Source organism: Girardinichthys multiradiatus, chromosome 6 (assembly GCF_021462225.1).
Source record: "Girardinichthys multiradiatus isolate DD_20200921_A chromosome 6, DD_fGirMul_XY1, whole genome shotgun sequence".
Taxonomy (NCBI): domain Eukaryota; kingdom Metazoa; phylum Chordata; class Actinopteri; order Cyprinodontiformes; family Goodeidae; genus Girardinichthys; species Girardinichthys multiradiatus.
In genome coordinates this window covers 41,360,895-41,381,666 of record NC_061799.1, presented here as the reverse complement: position 1 = coordinate 41,381,666, position 20,772 = coordinate 41,360,895, and the positions used below count along the sequence as shown (strand labels likewise).

Genomic DNA, 20,772 nt, shown 5'->3' with positions numbered 1-20,772 from the left:
CGTCCCTCCATGGATATGCTTCCCCGGACCAACATTGACCCACCACCAAACAGATCATGCTGGAAATGTTGCAGGCAGCATAATGTTCAGTGTAGCGTCTCTAAACCCTTTCAATTCTGCCATATGACCTCAGACTGAGCCTGCTCTCATCTGTGTAAAAACAGGGTGCCAGTGCTGAACCTGCCAATTCTGGTGTTCTCTGGCAAATGCCGGTGGAGCTCCATGGTGCTGGGCGGTGAGCACAGGGCCTTCTAGAGGATGTCTGGCCCTCAGTTCACCCTCATGATGTCTGTTTCTAATGGCTTGGTCAGAGACATTCGTGCTAGCATCCTGCTGGTGGTCACTTCGTAGGGCTCAGGCAGCACTAATCCTGTTCCTCCAACAGGCCTATCTAGTTCTCCTAGAGTAACTGTCTCTTGGAATCTCCTCCATACTTCTAAGATTGTGCTGGTAGACAAGAGTCAGGGTACACCCTGGACAGGTTGCCAGTCCATCCCAGGGCAACACAGAGGCATGCAGGACAAACAACCCATGCACACACACACACTCTTATCTGAGGGCAATCTAGGGTAACCAATTACCCTAGATTGCCAATTACCCTAGTCCAAAAACAGTCATGTTTTTGGACTGTGGGACAAAGCTGGAGAACCCAGAGAGAACCAACTCATGCACAAGGAGAACATGCAAACTCCGTGCAGAAGGACCCCAGGCCGGGATTCAAACCCAGGGCAACAGTGTGACCAACTGTGCCACCATACAGCCCCATTAAGTTTTTTAGTTGTGTAAAAGCACAGATAGGCAACAGAAAAGGTTCAGCTTTGATCAGGAGGCGGGGTTTAAATATTACAAAGAAAATCTGATTAATTTAAGTGATTTTGTATTTTATTTTATTTTTATAGTTTGTCTTATAAACATGTTTGAAGTTTCTGTAAATTATAATTAACAAGCTGCTCTCTGTCCACTGTTGTATTTGAACCTTTTTTGTCTGGATGTGTCCTCCATCCACCCCCACTTCTCTTCCTCCTTCTGTTTAAACATAAATATTACCCCGTTCCCTCATCCCACAGCCCATTGCTTTCTCTTGCTACAGCTGCACAGAGGGAATTGTAAATTTGCCCAGGAATTATGGTGAGGTAGCAGAGATGAGGAGGTATTGCTCTGGTTCTGAATGGCTCCCGCCATTCGTCTCCCCTCTCTGTTACCCTTTCACATCCACCCCCCGCCACCACCAAGCACATTTCTCTTCATCTTAAGACTCTTATAAAGGCCATTGAGTGTTGGAGGTTTTCAGCCTGCTTTCAATTGCCTTTGAAATTTTACTTATTTTTTTATTTCAACTGATGAACAGTTTGCCGCTCTCAGCTTCAAATTTCTTGTTTTGTTGCTTCCTCAAGCACTCCATCCTTATTTTTTCCTAAATTGTACGTTACTACTATAAAATAACTTTCTCCCTTATTTATTGAGTCCAACTCCTTGGCCACCTAGAAACCAGAGTCTTACAGGAGCTCAAAAGGAACCGGCAGTTTTAAGCTAACCCCCTCCCTACTTTTTCAAATCCCAGTTCTGTCAAAAGAGAACTGTACAAAAGGAAAAGTGCCCTTTTTTTTTTTTTATTTCCTTGAGACGCTATCCATTTTGAGGCTTATCAGAAAGTAGCCTTTCATTTAAATTATTTCCCTCCAAAGAAAGAGAAAATCCAAACCTGTGAGCAGTGTGTTCCCACTTTTCTGGCTGGACAGGAGGCCTTTGTGTTGACAAGTAGAAAAAAAATCCCAGCACAAAACCTGTGAAACAGAAAGGGAAAACTCTGAATGAACAGCACTCCCACCATTCATTTTCCTCTTCAAGCAGGCAAGAAAATGAAGAGTTGTGTCACAAGAAAAAAGTAATTCTCACATTTCTTTGTATCTGAGGTTGGATGGAAGAGTAGGCAGGGAAAAACAGAAAACAAATTGAATGTTTCTTTCCTTCCTACTCAAATTCTTTAGGAATTTAATTGTTGCTCCCACGTCATCTTTCCTGTTCAACTATTTCTTGTTTCATTGAGGCCTTTGCCTTCCGTGTAACAAACATCTACTTTCTTTTAAATCTTTATGAAAACTCTTTTGTCTTTTCCTTTCGCCCCCATCAATATTTGAATGATGTTTCATGGAAATGTATGTTATTAAAAAGATAATCCTTATTAACCTGCCAGGAAATAATGGTCCTGGATAAAAGAACACTACTTTATTAGTAAAGTAAAATACTTTATTAATCCCAAATATTAGTAAAATGTTGTTGTAACTCATTAACCACGTTTCTTCAAAGGGTGTAAATGGTGAGTGTGGACAGAATGGGTCTCCTGTAGCACTCAGTATAACAGCTAATCTGAAGAAGCCTCTGACTGAAGACACTCTGTTGTTGTACGACAGACTCATGAAGAGCATGCTCAGAGCAGAACCAGCCTTTAGCCAGAGTAGCTGGCTCTGATTCTGCTACCCAAACAGATGATGGGTGAAGAGAATACACTTTTCACAACAGACTTCTACAAGATGTGCAGGAGATTTCTGCAAATGCTGTAGGACCAAGGGTTTCTCAGAATGTACAATCTGCTCTGTCCCTTTTTGTATACTGCTTCACTGTTGCAACTCCAGTCAAGTCTGTTGTTCATGTGAAGACAGAGATGTTTATACTCTTCCGTACCTTTTCCCATAAGGGAAAAAGTATTTTACCCATTTCTATTTCTTCTGAAATCTATAATCGCCTCCTTTGATTTGTTCACATTTAAGATCAGATGATTGTCCCCACACTATGCCCCAAAGTGCTCCACCAGCTCTCTGCACTCAGCTTCTTGTCCATCTTTGACACAACCAACGACTGCAGAATCATCTCAGTATTCTTGCAGATTACACTCTACTGGAAGACTGAGGCGTGCAATGAATAAGGAATGGGGAGAGTACAGACCCCTGAATTAGGGTAATAGTTACTTAAATGGTTGTTACAACCCCCTAAACAGCAAAGATGGTATCTGGCACAGGGAGTAACACAAAAACAACTATTAATAATAACTGAATAGTTAATTTCAGTAGAAAAACACTAAGTATTTTTGCTACAATTAAGGGAAACCAACCCATTATATAACAAAAAAGAGAAAAACCTGGGAAATGTTAAGCTTCAGGGTTTCAACACATCTCAGCTGTGGCAATTAGGCAGCCCTGAAACAGAGCAGAAAGGGTTCGCTCATGAGGATAGCCCCTAGGGGTCAGCAACTGTAACAATAGTTACTTTAATTTTCAAAGCTACAAGCAACCGAAAAACAATCACCAGATATTCTCTTTTTTTCCCAATCATTTAAACTTGATTTTAGGCATTTTACATACATGTGTGCAACACAAAGTGCTTTACAGAAGATAAAACGGATGGGAAAACAAAAAATTATTAGAAATTGTTAAAGTAAATTAACCACAAAGTAATTAGACAAATTAAAACAGCAAACATTAATAAACAAAATAATTCTAAAGACATTCTAAAGTTTTTTTTTAAAGTAAACCAAAGATGAATTTTATTCATTCACTGCATTCAGGTCCTCAAAAAGAAAGCTCTTTTAGAGTATCATGAGAGAACGAGACTCTTACTGTGCGCTTTAGTTCTGACTTTAGGTACCAACAAAAGACCCTTTTCTAGAAGGCCTGAGGAGTCTAGAGGGTTTGTAAGAAAAAATCAAATCCTTTATATATTGGGCTAAGGTCTTAAATACATTTAAATGTCATTGAAAGTGCCTTAAAATCAGTTCGATTTTGGTTTCATCTGACCAGAGCACCTTCTTCCACATGTTTGGTGTGTCTCCCAGGTGGCTTGTGGCAAACTTTAAACGAGACTTTTTATGGATATCTTTGAGAAATGGCTTTCTTCTTGCCACTCTTCCGTAAAGGCCAGATTTGTGAAGTGTATGACTGATTGTTGTCCTATGGACAGACTCTCCCACTTCAGCTGTAGATCTCTGCAGTTCATCCAGAGTGATCATGGGCCTCTTGGCTGCATCTCTGATCGGTCTTTTCCTTGTTCGAGATGAAAGTTTAGAGGGACGGCTGGGTCTTGCTAGATTTGCAGTGGTCTGATACTCCTTCCATTTCAATTTGATTGCTTGCACAGTGCTCCTTGGGATGTTTAAAGCTTGGGAAATCTTTTTGTATCCAAATCCGGCTTTAAACTTCTCCACAACAGTATCTCAGACCTGCCTGGTGTGTTCCTTGGTCTTCATGATGCTCTCTGCGCTTTGAACAGAACCTTGAGACTATCACAGAGCAGGTGCATTTATACGGAGACTTGATTACACACAGGTGGATTCTATTTATCATCATCAGTCATTTGGGACAACATTGGATCATTCAGAGATCCTCACTGAACCTCTGGAGTGAGTTTGCTGCACTGAAAGTAAAGGGGCCGAATAATATTGCACGCCCCACTTTTCAGCTTTTTATTTGTTAAAAAAGTTTGACACATCCAATAAATTTCATTCCACTTCACGATTGTGTCCCACTTGTTGTTGATTCTTCACAAAATATTAGAATTTTATATCTTTATGCTTAAAGCCTGAAATGTGGCAAGAGGTTGACCAGTTCAAGGGGGCCGAATACTTTCGCAAGGCACTGTATGTGTCATCTCCATAGCTGAAATTAAAGTACCATGTCTCCAGAGGATTTCATCCAACGGCAGCATGGAAAAGTTGAAAAATCTGGGACCTAAAGGTGAGCCTTGTGGCACTCCTTAGTCTATGCTATAAAACACTTAAACTGTTTCCTAATTTCACAAAGGAAAATCTGTGAGATGAGTAAAGCTTCTTCAGGAGAGTTCCAACGATTCCAGTCAGTCTGAGTTCAGCAGAAGGATGTAGTCAGTATTATGAAAGGCTACGCACAGGTCTGAGAACACTATCAAATTCAAGATTTCCTTCGATCTGCCTGCTCCAAGTCAGATATTTAGCTTTTAGCTTTATACTTGGCAACTACTGAAGTAATATGTTATGTAACAAGTTCCAGCAATAAAGATGTTGGTTAGACTGCCCAATTACTCCAGTTAGTATTATTTTTCCCACCTTTTTTATGAAGCACTGGATAATGAACATTTCTTAGCAGAACAAGGCATGTTTCTCTCAGTCATCATCTCATTGAGTCTTTTTTTCCAGGACATTGACTGTTTTAGTCACAACACTAAAGAAATCACTTTTAGAAGGCATGTGTTTGCTTTAAAAGGGTTCAAATTATTGGGGTCCTTTCTCCATGTCAGACAACCAAAACTGTAAAAATGGTGCCAAAGATTAACGTTAACAACTGACTGGAACTGGAGTCCAAAGCAAATTTAGGACCCAAGTTTAGACTAAGGCAACTGTGTTTACAAAACAATAAAATGTAATTTGATTTGAAGTTTGATATCGCCAGGTAAATTTCCCAATGGAAAATTACCCAGCAGCTCTCATTTAATATAGAAATATTGACTTTGAATTTAAAACCCTATAGTATAGAGTTTACTCAAAGAAAACAAATGCTTTTATTGGCTTTATATGCTTTTTTTTTTTATCTGTGAAGTTTTTTTCTTCAGATTGGCACTGGAAACCAAAAGCATGCAGGTTGGTTTAACTGCAAGATTTCATGGTTTTCCATCTCTCTCTGTTCTACCTCTCTGATGGAGGTTACCTTGCGGACCACATGTAGTGCTTTAGACTTTTGTGTAAAAGCATTCCTGTTATAAGAACAGCAAGGCCAAATCCTTTGATTTTGTTGCACACCAAAAACTCTGTCAGATCAAGACAGGAGGTTTTCTTGCAACAGAGCTGTAAATGTTGAAATTCAGCAATGAAGATGATCTGTCATGTCAGCTCATCATAGGACTATAATGTACCTCAAAGATGGTTGCTGATGGTTTCTTTTGTCATTTTCTCCAGCCCAACAAAACATCTCAAAGGGGTTTGTGTAAAAAGCATGAAGATAATTTTCTTTTAGCTTTAAGAAAAAAAATGTCATGAACATCCTAATTTTATTGACGGATGTTTGACGGATCATCTTTCCGGTGCATTCAGCACAATTGAGCATCATTTTTCACGTGTCTGTTTTGTTTGTGTGTGTCTGACAGGTGCCAAGGAGATTGATATTGCAGCCACTCTGGAGCACCTGCGGGACCAGAGGCCAGGAATGGTCCAGACCAAGGTAACACACCTGAGTCCAGGACGTTTGCTCATGCTGAAACAATCTAATTTGTATCCTGGCTGTAAGAAAACACAACCTGACACCTGAATTTACATGTTTAAAGGTCTGATGAGGTCGTTTATTAGTAATTCACACACAATCCAACAAGTTCTTGAAGTGCATTGGTGATAGCATCCAAAGACAAGGAGAGGCTTGGATCTACAGAAACAGCTGTGGTAGTGATACACAGCTCAAAGTGTGCACCTATGAAAGAGAATAAGTCTGTAAAAGAAATTTCACTCTCACAGAAGGTGAAATAAAACTAAACTAAGATTCAGGATAATTATTAATTTTCGGTTAATAGTTATTTATATTGAAGACATTTTCATTCATAGATGCATGGAAACATTAGGTAGGACCATAGTTTTTAACCTGGTAAATCTCACACAACTTGATCTGAGAATGTACTCGCATCTTCCTGGCAAATGTTGAGAAAATCTTGATGTTGAAAAAGTCAAATTAATTGATCACACTGAAGTTTACAGATACAGTGTTTCTAGATTATTAACCTGAAAAATAACATTCATAAAGATACTCAAATACAAGGGGTATAACGTTGTGTTCTTTGGCTCCATTTGCGCATAACTATTACAGACCGACTAAACCAGAGCAGATCATCCAGACCTTGAGAGCTACCATCATGCAACCTTGAGATGCATCCCTCCTCCAACACACCTGAAACAAAGGGCTCAGTTGCCTCATCAGCATTCAGCATGTTTTTCCAGGTGTGTTGGAGAAGAGCCGCATCTAACATTTGCAGGATAGTAGCTCGAGGACGAGACCTAGGCACCCCTGGACCTGACCAATCACATTTGAGTAGAAGGAAGTTGCTGCAGATGCACATAAATAGTCATATAGCAGAAAGTGTTGTGGGGTTGTTGAGATGCAATTAGCTCACTGGAATGCAGGGTTTTACGAGAAATCCATTTTTATGCAACGTAATGTTCTGAGACAACATATAACTGCAGCTGTAGTAAAAGTGATTCCTAAATATTTAACAGCAAATAGCTTTCGAGCACCCCTAAAATGGCCTCTTTCTTGATGACAATCATGCATATCAAATATGACAGATAAACTCAGTTTTAAATTAGTTTTTGTTTGTAAGATTTTGTTGATATACACTCACTGGCCACATTATTATTAGGTACATCTGTCCAACTGCTCGTTAATGCAAATTTCTAATCAGCCAATCACATGGCAGCATTTAGGCATGTAGACATGGTCAAGATATGCTGCAGTTCAAACGGAGCATCAGAATGGGGAAGAAAGGTGATTTAAGTGACTTTGAACATGGCATGGTTGTTGGTGCAAGACGGGCTGGTCTGAGTATTTCAGAAACAGCTGATCTACTGGGATTTTCAGGCACCACCATCTCTAGGGTTTACAGAGAATGGTCCGAAAAAGAGAAAATATCCAGTGAGCGGCAGTTCTGTCAGCGCAAATACCTTGTTGATGCCAGAGGTCAGAGGAGAATGGCCAAACTGGTTCCAGCTGATAGAAAGGCAACAGTAACTCAAATAACACCTCATTACAACCAAGGCATGCAGAAGAGCATCTCTGAATGCACAACACGTCGAACCTTGAGATGGATGGGCTACAGCAGCAGAAGACCACACCAGGTGCCACTCCTGTCAACTAAGAACAAGAAACTGAGGCTACAATTATCACAGGCTCACCAAAATTGGACAATAGAAGATTGGAAAAACGTTGCCTGAGTCTCGATTTCTGCTGCGACATTTGGATGGTAGGGTCAGAATTTTGCGTCAACAACATGAAAGCATGGATCCATCCTGCCTTGTATCAACCGTTCAGGCTGGTGGTGGTGGTGTAATGGGGTGGGGGATATTTTCTTGGCACACTTTGGGCCCCTTAGTAACAATTGAGCATCGTGTCAACACCACAGCCTTGTTGCTAACCATGTCCATCCCTTTATGACCACAGTGTTCCCATCTTCTGATGGTTACTTCCAGCAGGATAACGCACCATGTCATAAAGCACGAATCATCTCAGACTGGTTTCTAGAACATGACAATGAGTTCACTGTACTCAAATGGCCTCCACAGTCACCAGATCTCAATCCAATAGAGCACCTTTGGATGTGGTGGAACAGTGAGATTTACATCATGGATGTGCAGCCGACAAATCTGCAGCATTTGTGTGATGCTATCATGTCAATATGGACCAAACTCTCTGAGGAATGTTTCCAGTACCTTGTTGAATCTATGCCACGAAGGATTAAGGCAGTTCTGAAGGCAAAAGGGGGTCCAACCCGGTACTAGCAAGGTGTACCTAATAAAGTGGCTGGTGAGTGTGTCTTCCTTGTAAATTTACAAATGAAATTAACTGAACTGCACAATTACAACAGGTGTCATCTGAAGGCACAAGATAGAACCATTTTTTGTAAAGAAACAAGTGGTTCATTCAAATAATGCAGAGAGATTCAATGAAATTACATACAATTAAATACATTTCAATTTAATACTAGTAATAAAACAATGCTGCCAAGCCCAGTTTATGCCAATTGGTAAAAAGAAATGCATCTGTTTAAGGAAATTTAGCCAGTTTCTTTGAGTCAGACTTTGCAGAAATTCCCCTTAGTAAGAATGTACATGGTGACAGTGGAAAAATACGTGCATGATTGATAAAACTCTAACATTATGTTGCTAGAAGAGTTTCTTGAAACCAAAATCAGCTACCTGAGCAATAAAACTTAACAGTTTATAAAAAAATATTTTTTTCCAAACTGAAATGAAAGACAACCTGCAAATGACCTGCCTGCTGTGTGTTGGAGATCTTACTATTTAATGTAAAACAAAGTCATTCCTCACCACATTGTACACAGAGTGACTCCAGGCTAATGTGAAAACAATTACTGGTTAATATGAGAACATAATTAAAAAGAAAGCCCAGAATGTGTATAAAACATCTGCTGTATTGATCTGAGCTTTATTAAAGCCTGTAGCCTAAAATTAGTGTGTTGCTGCCTTTCTATTCCTCAAGCACGCATTCCCCTCATGGTCAGGAGCCCTGGCTTTAGCACTCACAATCTCTGGTCTAGTTATGACGGGGATTGATTTCAGACACGCAACTTCCAGAGCCCACAGTCACTAAAATGGAGTACTTGCATCTAAACAAAAAATCCAACCATTATCTTTCAACTTCACCAATGTTATTAAAGTGGGAAAGGCCACCAAAAAAGCCTGTTTTTAATTCCAGTCTGTTCTGTTAGAGATAGCAGGACTTGACATTTTTATATTAAACTAATTAAAATAATAAATTAGATATCGCTCATCATTCATTGATCTACATTAGCAAACCTGTAAGGTGGGATTATAAAAAGGTACCTCTGAAATTGAACTTCGTTTTCTCAAAAATTCTGCAATGAGGGCAAGCACTGTGCAAAGTTCACCCCTGTAAAAATATTTTGTCCAGAGATCAAAACTAAATTGATGTGCATCACAACCAGCTTCAGCAACATCAAGTTTTCAAGAAGACTGCTGAATTTAAACATTGGCAAATTAACATGTTCGCTGTTGTAAGATTCACTAAACTTGTTCCGAAAAGCTGACTGAGAAATGGGTCTTTAAGGTTACATTTTTATTTATTAATTTTAAAGCAGTACGTCAGCTGCTAAATATGTCCCTCATATAATTGAAAGTTCTGTAGTTTTAGATACAAAGTGCTGTGAAACATTTTCTTCTCTTCATTTTATTTTCCACCACACATTTCAGAAAAAGCTTTTTTTTTTTTTTTTATCTTAGACAAAAAGGTAACCAGTTTACATAAGAATAATGTTTTGAAGTTGATGACCTAATGCATTAAGGAAATAAAGCTGTCTAACTAAGCTAACTTTGGCCCTGTGTGAAAAAAGTATTAACTGGTTACACCACCCTTGGTGGCAGTTTCGGCCAGGCTTGATTTTCCAAATGGTGATTCCTTTGCGAACTCCTGGTCTTCCAGAAATTTGGAACCCCTCATCTTCTTGAGTGTGTCAGTACTTTTCACCTTGAATCCCCCCCCCCCCCCCCCCCCTGTGTTCTGCAGGATCAGTTCGAATTTGCATTGACAACTGTTGCTGAAGAGGTGAACGTGATTCTGAAGGCCCTTCCTCATTAAGACGACAACTCTCCTCTTCCATCCCAACTGGATAATTGTCCCAGAGCTCTTTCAGTTTTCCAACAGTTATACAACTCTGTTAATTTTCTTGTCTTAATCTCTTGAAATCTATAGTTTACTTTATTTCTCAATATCCCCGTCCTTGTTGTCTTTTTCCCCATTCCCTTATCATCCAATTTTTTGTTTTGTCATGTTTACCCATATTTGTGTGCAAACAGTCTTTGTTTTGTCTCCTAGTTTATTTTTTTGTAATTTCCTCCATTTAAATATTTTCCTCTGTTCATCTTAGTTGACATTGTGGCAGGAAACCACCATCAGTTTGAACATGGATGGACACTCCCCATTATCCTACAACTTATTTTCTTGCTGCAATTTAGCACATTTTGATTGGCTGACATCTTTGTTGTTAGAATATCTATATTAGTTTTGTGTTTGATCATCAGGGACCTAATGGGCATCAGTTGGGTGCAACAAGGTTTAGCAACATAATCCCAAAAAAGGTTTTGAGTTTGCTCATGAAATAAAGATGCTTGGGCTTTGGACTATATATTAATATAGTGCCTTACCCAGTGCTGTACAAAAACAGAAATGATTTGTTCGCTAAGGTCAGGTGGATGTTAATGATCACTTTCAAAATTTGCTTTTTTTATTTGCCAAACCTGAACGTTAAACTGAATTGCTGTCCTGATTGGTCTTTGGGTGTCTGCAAAAATAAATGTCACTTTTTGTATGAGCTTCATTGCCATGCTACAATATGTTTTCATGCAGTATCCTAGAGTGCCACAGTAATTCAGTGTTGCTCAGTGTGGTACTTTGGGTACACAAAGCAGCTGATTTAACTTTTAATTACTGCTTGTTTTATTTCACTGGAATTATATTTTGGAAATGTATGGAAATATGTATGGAAATATGATTTTTTTTATTGTTGTACTTTTAGTGTAAGCAATATTGTGTTTCTTAAACCTGAAATGATTTTTTGTGGACAACCTATATTGCGGGTCATCAGTGAAATTACACTTAAGTCTAGTGTTAACTAAAAATGTTGTAGAAGACTGCAAAAAGCTACAGTTAAATTGCCCTTATTCCAGCTGATTAAGGGTTAACAGTGCTTGACATTGTTGAAAATAAACTGAATTGTGGATTTTCATTCTTGTGACTAATAAATATAAAGGTACCACAGCTGAAGCATGGAATACTGGATTAATGGCAGTATAATGGGTTTCAAACAAGTAAATGTATCATAAAATGGTTTAGTTTAGCATTTAAACAGATTCTATATGTAGCATAAATGGATGAATTGTGTGTATGTATGTGTATATATATATATATATATATATATATATATATATATACACACCCACACACAGTAGCAAAATCTGTTTTCCCTCAAATGCATCCTAAAATTGTTTGCTGTAAATTAAAAGCACAAGAAACCATGTGAGGTAATTGTGTTTTTGTTTTTACCACTTTTCATGCACAAGATGAACATACCCAACTTCACTGCCAACCAGATGATTCCCTCAGGCCCTGGCTTCAATATTAGGTGGCCATAACTATAATAATCTGAAAAGTAAATATAGACCTCCCACCTCAGAAATTGTGCTGCTAAATCAACTGTTAGAATCCATTTCTAAAGTCTATGTAGATACAATAACTTGTCAAATCTTTACTCTGAAATACTGTTTAAAAATCTGTCTCCACCGAAAATTTCGATTTATTTAGCAGCAATTTACAACAAAGGTCATCTCAAGGCACTTTACAAGACTCTCAGATCTAATTTATATTCAGGACCAATTAATCAAGTCTTAGGATTAGATTGTATGCAGCTGAATTTGTCTATAAAACAAAGGACCCTGTGTGGAGTCATTGACTATGCACAACTAATGTGTAGATGTGAAGTACAATCATGCCATAAAGTTCACTTGCAAATCGAAAGTCTTAGGGTGGTTCCTCAAAAATACATTTATGACTTGGACTGCAGGGCCTCTATGTGAAAAGCAGCTTAACGAGTCCAAATTTTGAGAAAAAGACAACTTTATTCAACATTTTTTATTAACTCTTAAGATTAAATCAGACACTTAACAAGTTGACCTCAAAATGTGGTGTGATTTGAGTCAATTAAAAACTGTGTTTAGGTCCGTTTGTTAAAGGGAACTAAAAACTTGTTCATTAGCCTTTGAAAAAAAAAAATGATGTTATTCAAAATGTTTAACTAAAAAAAAGGTCTAAACCAGATCTAATGCTGCATTATTCAGAAGTGCATTTTACATGCAGAAGTTTAATTAATAAAAAGATTACCAATATTAAAGTTAAGCTCGTACTCGTACTCGTCATCTTCCGATTATCCGGGACCGGGTCATGGGAGCAGCAGACTCAGCAGAGACACCCAGACGTCCCTCTCCCCAGACACCTCCTCCAGCTCCTCCGGGAGGAGCCCAAGGCGTTCCCAGGCCAGCCGAGAGACATAGTCCCTCCAGCGTGTCCTGTGCCGTTCCCTGGGCCTCCTCCCGTTGGGACGTGCCTGGAACACCTCCCAAGGAAGGTGTCCAGGAGGCATCCGGTATAGATGCCCGAGCCACCTCAACTGGCTCCTCTCGATGTGGAGGAGCAGAGGCTCTACTCCGAGCTCCTCACCCTATCTCTAAGGGAGTGCCCAGCCACGCTACGGAGGAAGCTCATTTCAGCCGCTTGTATCCGGGATCTCGTTCTGTCGGTCATGACCCAAAGTTCATGGCCATAGGTGAAGGTAGGAACGTAGACCGACCGGTAACTCGAGAGCTTCGCTTTTTGGCTCAGCTCTCTCTTCACCACGACGGACCGGCACAGTGCCCCCATTACTGCGGCAGTCACACTGATCAGTCTGTCAATCTCCCACTCCATTCTTCCCTCACTTGTGAACAAGACCCCGAGATACGTAAACTCCTCCACTTGAGGCAGGAACTCCCCTCCAACCTGAAGAGTACAAACCACCCTTTTACGGTCGAGTACCATGGCTTCTGACTTGAAGGAGCTGATCTTCATCCCAGCCGCTTCACACTCGGCTGCGAACCGCCCCAGCGCATGCTGTAGGTCTTGGCTAGAGGGGGCCAGCAGGACCACGTCATCTGCAAAAAGAAGAGATGAAATCCACTGACTACTACTGACAACTAAAGTTAAGCTAGTCTGTATTTATCCCCCAACTTGGGATGGAGTTCAGTCTCAAGATCAGCAATCTTTCAGAGTGTAAATTCACAAAGTTAATCACTGCCTTCAATCATAAAGTAAAAGGCCTACTGGAGCATCAAAACACCATTATCAGTCTGTAGACTTCTTGCTTTAATTACACTGGCAGTTAACATTACATTGGAACATAAACAATGAAAAAAGCTAGCTTCAAATTAGTTTTTTCTAAAAATATTTGACATGCATTTACTGCATGTTTAACTTCCTACAGATCAGCCACAGATCTCACTAAGCCTTTCCAAGAGACCCAAAACCGCCTTAAGTGTAAGGAATCTGTAAAAAATGTACCTTCTATAAGCTGAGGCAATCATGGTTAAAGCAAACTGAAAGCAGCAGCTGTACCAACATGATGCAACTCTGCAGCAATGTCAATCGTTTTGCTAAATTAAACTGAAACATAAGAAATACAGCTTGTTTACTGTAACTGACATCTGGAAATTTCAGGATATTAACAAATGAAACATTGCACAGAGAATTATCGACTTGTGTTGAAGTTAAACAGCTATTTACTGATGGTTATTTTCCAGTGAAGATGTTCCGGCATCCTCTGCTGCTACAATATTTTTTTTTGGTCTCCACACAGTGAAGACCAAGAGATGGTTGATATGTTGCTTTAACAATAGAAACAGTATTTAGTTTGGTGTAAACACCCTGTGAATACAGTCTGTCGTGATGCTGATTTGTGCATTTGCCACCACTGTATACCCTTTGGAATGTAATTATCCACAGTCATTTTCACCATCTGGGTGGGTGTTAAGAAGCATCTGTTTTATTGAGTGTGGAACAAACAGCTGTGTTTTAAAATCACATTCAGAGTCATTAGCTTTAGGTGTGGGCCAAAGTAGCATCCTGCAGTAAACTGCGTTGCATTTTGTGATAGGCCAATTTTTTTCCAAATACCACAGGAGAGAATTCTACAGTTTTGACAGACGCAAAGTAGGGCGGAACAACATGAAGCTTCACGAAAGTTTTAATTTGTGTGAACGGTCTTTTAAAAAGAGCACCAGCTGGGACTGATGCACAAATATTCCTGCTCAAATACAAATTTGCTGATTTTAATGAAGCCTAAGAAAGCTACTTTTTGTGTGTTTAATTCTTAATCAAAATGATCAAAGAGTTTCTAAATTAAAACCAAAACATCAAGGGCTCAGAACCAGGGAAAAAATGTCTGATGTGAATAGTGATTTAGAACCAGCAACAGAACATAAATTCCTAAATTGGAAACTACATGTGCTGCTCAAGTAAGATTCACATCCAGGTGTTTTTTGCCCTTTTTTTGAAACAAAAGAACTTTGTAAATGTTGGTTAAAATGAAATAAAATACCGTGAATATTTCAGTTAGGTAATGCTTTTTAATACTGCTTCACATCAGTACTCGAGTACATGTAATGTAATGTGCCTGAGGGCTTTTTAGAAGTGCAACTATATTTGCAAACAGCTGAACGTGGAACTTACAACGTCTTAGGTGAATCTTATCTCCACACATATGGGCATAACAGTATGGATTGCTGCATACAAGATTAGATTTAGTATACATTTTCTGTATTTTATGCATTGCATTGAACATACAGGATACAGAGAGCAATATTAAAATTCTCTATAAAACAATGTTTTAAGTCCATCGATATTCTTAATTACAAGAGATCAAAATGTGGCATTCCTTACGGATCTCTTTTTGGACCTTTGCAGCAATCCACTACATGCAGTGTCCTTTCTCCTCCCTGCAGCAGCTCTATATTCAGTGTAGTTTGTCTAACCTATCTACTATCCCTTCTAACCTGATCTTCTTCAACTCCTTTACTTCCTGTTGCTTTATAAGGTTGGCACCAGATTCTTCAACTCATCAAACTCCAGTAATTTTTTTGAGTGTGTTCTTTGTTCCTGCCTTGCATTTAAACAAATGTGAATTTTTTTTCTGTCATTCCTCATCCCTCCATAACATCTCTCCACCTTTCCAGAATCTTTTCCACCTACTAATTAGACTTTCTGCATATCCCATGACCATTTGCCAACTCAATAGTCCATAGGGGATTCCTGCCTGAACTTATCGCCACTGCAAACAAATAAAAGCTCAGAGTTCACTTTACCCATCTGCCACTCCTACCACACACCTCACCACTATTTTACTGCACTACCTTCTCCACATCTGACTTCCTCAGAGTACCATAGTTCCTCTTAACACCCATAAGTCACACATTTCTTCTAGCACTGTAAAAGAGCAGCACAACTTCTTTGGACCTTCTCCATACTTTCCCATCACCACTCTTAAAACAAACATATCTGTAGTGCTCCCCAACATAAAACCAAACCACTGACTAATTGCCAAGCTTGAAAAGTCTTTCCCACATCTTCACAGTATAGCTGATCAGTTGAATCCTGTTGTACCAATGCTGCATTTGCTGAGTTAAAAGCTACAGATAAGTGGCCGTCATTATCAATCAAAATATTTACTGCCAGATATTCCTGTGTACTCTGCAATTTTGCTGTTATTCAAATAGTTCATGCGAGTTTTACGCATCTAAAGATTATTTTCAGTCAAGTTTAAATAAAAAAAAGGAAACTGACATCAACTTCTATTGTTTTGAATGACTTATGAATCTGACAAGTTTTAATGCTTGAGATCAGTCGCAGATTTTAATACATGTGTAAACATCGATGTCACTTTTGTCTGTTTAATAGTGATTTTATTTAAATGTAATCACCAGAAAAAAATGGCTTCTTTACAAAAACAAACAAAAAAAAAAAACAGGAGAACATTCCAGGCCAAGTCTGACCAGTATTCTATATTTTTAACTTGCGATGATCAAAAGTGAAACAGATTGTCTAAAGAATAAAAGCAACCGTTTGGTGCCAAATGGGTAACTACAAATCACACCAACGTCGATGTAATTAGCCTCTAACATGTAAGCCACGTTTTCTTACATTGTTTAAACAGTGACTAAATGGGGAGTGGGTTTTGACACATTGGCTATTTAGAGATAAAAAGAAAACATGATTAATCTATTTGCCCCTTTAAAAATTATTTAGTTTATTAATTAGCTCTTCCAATATGTTCTGTTGTTTTCTGCTCTTGAAGACTTCAGCTTATTCAAAATTGTGCTGCCGGCCTACTTTCCTGAACCAAGAAGAGAGAGCATGTGTGCCCCATTTTATCCATTTTACATTGGCTGGCAAGAATGTGTAAGACTAACTTTAAGCTACTTCTTACATATAAAGCTCTTAGTGGACAAGGACTGAGCTACATATCAGACTGTCTTTATACACCTCCAGGGACATTGCAGTCATCTTCTGCCAATTTACTACAGTTTCCACAGAAGAGCTTTAGGAAGTTTGGAGATTTAGCATTTTTGATGGGAAGCCCTAAAGCTTTGGAACTCCGTACTTTATATCAGAGAAGCTACTTCACCAAGACCTATGTTTTTTAAATCTAGCTTTTTTATTTTGTGGAACTAGTGGCCTTGATTTTGTAAGTTTACCGACAGGAAATGGGTTTGAGAGAGAAGGGAAGACATGCAGCAATGGTCAACAAACCCGGACTTGAACCCGTGACTTTTGCTTCAAGGGCTATAGGCTCCGTACATGGGTCACATGTGCTTCACCCCTGTGCCCCTTATATCTAGCTTTTAAGTGATAATGATCAACATCCTTTTGGACTATACCCCATTTTATATATAAACAAAAAAAAGACATTTGATTTTGGTCATTTTCATAGCATCATATAAAAACAGTTTACCTTAAGTATATTGTGTTCTTTATACAAAAATACCGGAATCCCAAAATGTACTGTTTCACAGATTGATGTTCCTTTCAATATGTGTGTTCTTGTTGGTACAGTTCTTTGAGCTGTGTTCATTTTAAAGAAAGGGGCTACAGAAATACTTACTAGAAAGATAAATCTCATCACTCTCTGGATTAATCAAAGTGTTGTCAAATCAGCACTCAACATGAGCACTCTCACAGAGTTGCACCATCTCAGACCAGTTCATCCTCAATTAACTTGGACAGAAATTTGTGCTGTAATGGTTTAACACTAACCCTGCCCTACCCCTGTTTCTGAATGGTAGTCTCGACATGGAGTTTAGTGTACAGTAACGTAGGAAGAAAAAAAAAAAAAAAAAAAACCTTAGCCAGATACTATTAGAAGAATCAAAATATCTCAGACTTGAAACACCCCTGCCAGTCGGAGGTTGTTTTCTCCCTTCTGTGAGCAGACGCATCACAGAATGAATAAAGATAATTGGAGAAGCGCACCATAAAGTGTCAGCTTTATTTGCACAACTCTTTTTGATTTGGCTCTGATGACTGAGGCTACAAATTTCATACTCAGAGAACATCAAATATGTATCTTGAATGTTGCCGTTTGCCTCCAATTTACATCAAAAGGTAATTTTACTTATACTATAACAACTGATTTTTCATAAATGTTCTTGGTTGGCAGGGACTTGTTAAAATAATTCTGACAAGGATGTTATTCTCGCTGCACATGATTCCCTAACATCTAATAATTGGTATAGCGGTTACCTTATGGGTCAGTAGGCAACTGCTGGGGATATGAAGAAAGTAGAGTAATATTGTTAAGGCTGGAGCTCAAAAGAAAGGTCAAAGGTCCCAATCATTAGATGATACAAACCAACATAGAGCAAAATGGGTCAAATCTAGAAGCCTCTCCAACAGCCCTTATGTCTGTTTTACTTTTAAAGTGTGAAGGCTAAACTTAACCACTCAGATTTAGTCCCACAGTAACCCTGATCTCTTACCAGGTAAGAATACAAAATACTTAAAATGTTTTATTGATTTCTGATAAAATCAATGAAATTTGTTTTGTTGCAGTTTTCCCAAGAATTGGGGAAACTTTACTAACATTTGTCACATAATGATGGGGAGGCTGGCACCTTAATTTTGTATGACCCAAAGTCTGGAAATTTGTTTATGCTTCTAAACAGCAAACTACATGACATAGGCTTATATTGGTAAAACAAATACATAGATGAAGGTTTAACTTTGGTACAACAAAGCAGGAATATGTTATAAAAACCCAATCTAAGTTAGCATTATTACAGAAGATTTCAACATTTCCACAGCTAGAGGTGACACGAGGCAATAATAACCTAAGATGAAAAGAAGGCTGATCATGTTGTGCTTTATAAATAAACTGCATTGAACTGCACTGATGAGTTTTAAATTATTTCTCTGAAATTTAATAAATTTAAAAGCTATTTTGAATGTTGTTAAATTTGCTTAAAGAATCCAAACAATAAACCTGGATACTATCTGCATAAAAATAAGAGATTGCACAGATGAATCTTCTCCTCCTCGTGAAAGCATGTCAAGGGTGAAAATGAACAGGGGCCAAGTATTTATTCTTGAGGTACTCCACAGAGGAAAAGTTCTACTGAACATCTGCTGCCACTACATTTAAGGCAAACATGTCCTATTGTAATCACAAAAAAACAAACAAAACAAAAAAAAACAGACTAATGCAAAACAGGAGAAGCCAAGCCATTTTCTAATTTAACGCGAGAAATGAAATGCATCTTAGGATGCAATTACTGGGGTTTTGGAATTTGCAGTCTTTGATTTTCCATGGTAACAACAATGAACAAATATATAATTTTCTTTCCTTTTTTCCAAATAAAAAGGAAAACTGACTTTTACAATAATTTTGGCAACCAGTTCAAAGATGGAATATTCATATTTTAAAAAATGTATTAACTCAGTTACTAAAAGAAACTATTATCCATCAAGTAACTGTCATGATGTTAATGAAATTTCATCTATTTCGTGGTTTTAGCAAAGGTTGCTGTTTTGAGACGCATGATAAATATTACATGTGTCTTGATGCAATGATTTGACATACAGGTGTTTTCTTATCCAAGTATAAAATGCAAAGTACTTGGGTGGGAAAATAAATGTTAGATAAGGTAGTTTTAGCATAAATGGTTGTACTTTCAGCAATCTTATCCAATATGCGAATATATATATATTTTTCTTTTTTGTATTGGCACAGTAAATGGGTGTGCAGTAAATGAGGAGAAAATGAGGAGTAAAATGGTACTTTAAAGAATAGCTAAAACGAATGTGTTACATGAATGGTTTGAGCTAAAAACCATAAAATGAAACCATATTACATTGTGCATTTGTATATTTCTCTCAGTTGCACAGCTTTAACATCTTGCACAGTATAAATGTACAATTTTGTTGCAGGTTCTCTACCTCTATGAAAATCTGTTTTGGAATAAAATGAGATTTTCTAGCTCTTGTAATCTAAACTTAACGTTGGTTAAAAAAATGTATTTAAAGAGATTTCTTAAAAAGATATCACAGTCTATGCTCTAGTCAGATCTGTGAAGAATAAAAAGACATGCAGCCTTCTCTAAACGTTTGTCCCATTGTCCATGTTCTGGCGAATTACTAATGTATTTGACTAATTATCGCTGTATGTAACATCTTAAAAAGGGAAGCAAAGTTAATCTTGGAATAAAAAAATATACATGTTTATTTTCCATCAATCCGGTGATCTTTATACATTTTTGTTTCATCCACTTGGATAAACTATTGCTCTGTCCGAGTCTCTGATGCCTTCTGTGTTCTACCTCTGCCAACTTCTTCCATTGCGAGGACACGTCTGGCAGTTAGTTGATTATTTGAATCAGTGTGGCACATTTGATGACCCCAATATCGCCTGCTGTCACTCATCATTACCATGTTTGTAAGCCTGCTTCCAGCGAAGACCCTCATGGGGAATTTAACCATTTGCAACCAAAATGCATTTTCTTGCATTCAAAGAGGGAGTGCTTCGCAGGGCTGAACTGCCATTGAACAGACACTGGAAGGCTGTGATATACAAGGGTGTCGGGTATGAAGGATACTTTTGGATTCGAAAAACAGTGACGTGGTATATTTTCTCAATACCAGATAAAAGAAAAAAATTCTAACTGAATTTAAACAATAACTGCATTTAATTTAGTTGTTCCAAAACTGGAAAGTTACTAACAGAATAAACTTACTGGAATTTAACACTGTAAAACTTGCCAATTTGCTAATTACATTGGGTAATTTATGTGTGACCAATGACAGTCTTTGGGGAAAAATAATAATTAAATTGTTCTTACTAATCTCAAGCTTACAAAAGTTTACTTTACAAAAAAAAACATATTAATTGGCCATAACTAAATGTGACCACCTCTATAAATCCAAGAGTTGTGGCAGTTTG

The 20,772-nt window shown here is 38.2% G+C and overlaps 1 protein-coding gene across 1 annotated transcript in view; it reads left to right on the top strand.

Moving 5' to 3' along the window:
* The window catches only part of LOC124869900 (receptor-type tyrosine-protein phosphatase N2-like), a 274,518-nt gene extending 262,745 nt beyond the window's left edge, over nucleotides 1-11,773 (top strand). The window contains exons 22-23 of the mRNA XM_047368131.1: nucleotides 6,109-6,182; nucleotides 10,266-11,773. Coding sequence (XP_047224087.1) covers nucleotides 6,109-6,182; nucleotides 10,266-10,337 — 146 coding nt within the window. The 3' untranslated portion in view covers nucleotides 10,338-11,773. The remainder of the gene's footprint in view (nucleotides 1-6,108; nucleotides 6,183-10,265) is intronic.
* The last annotated feature ends 8,999 nt before the right edge of the window (nucleotides 11,774-20,772 follow it).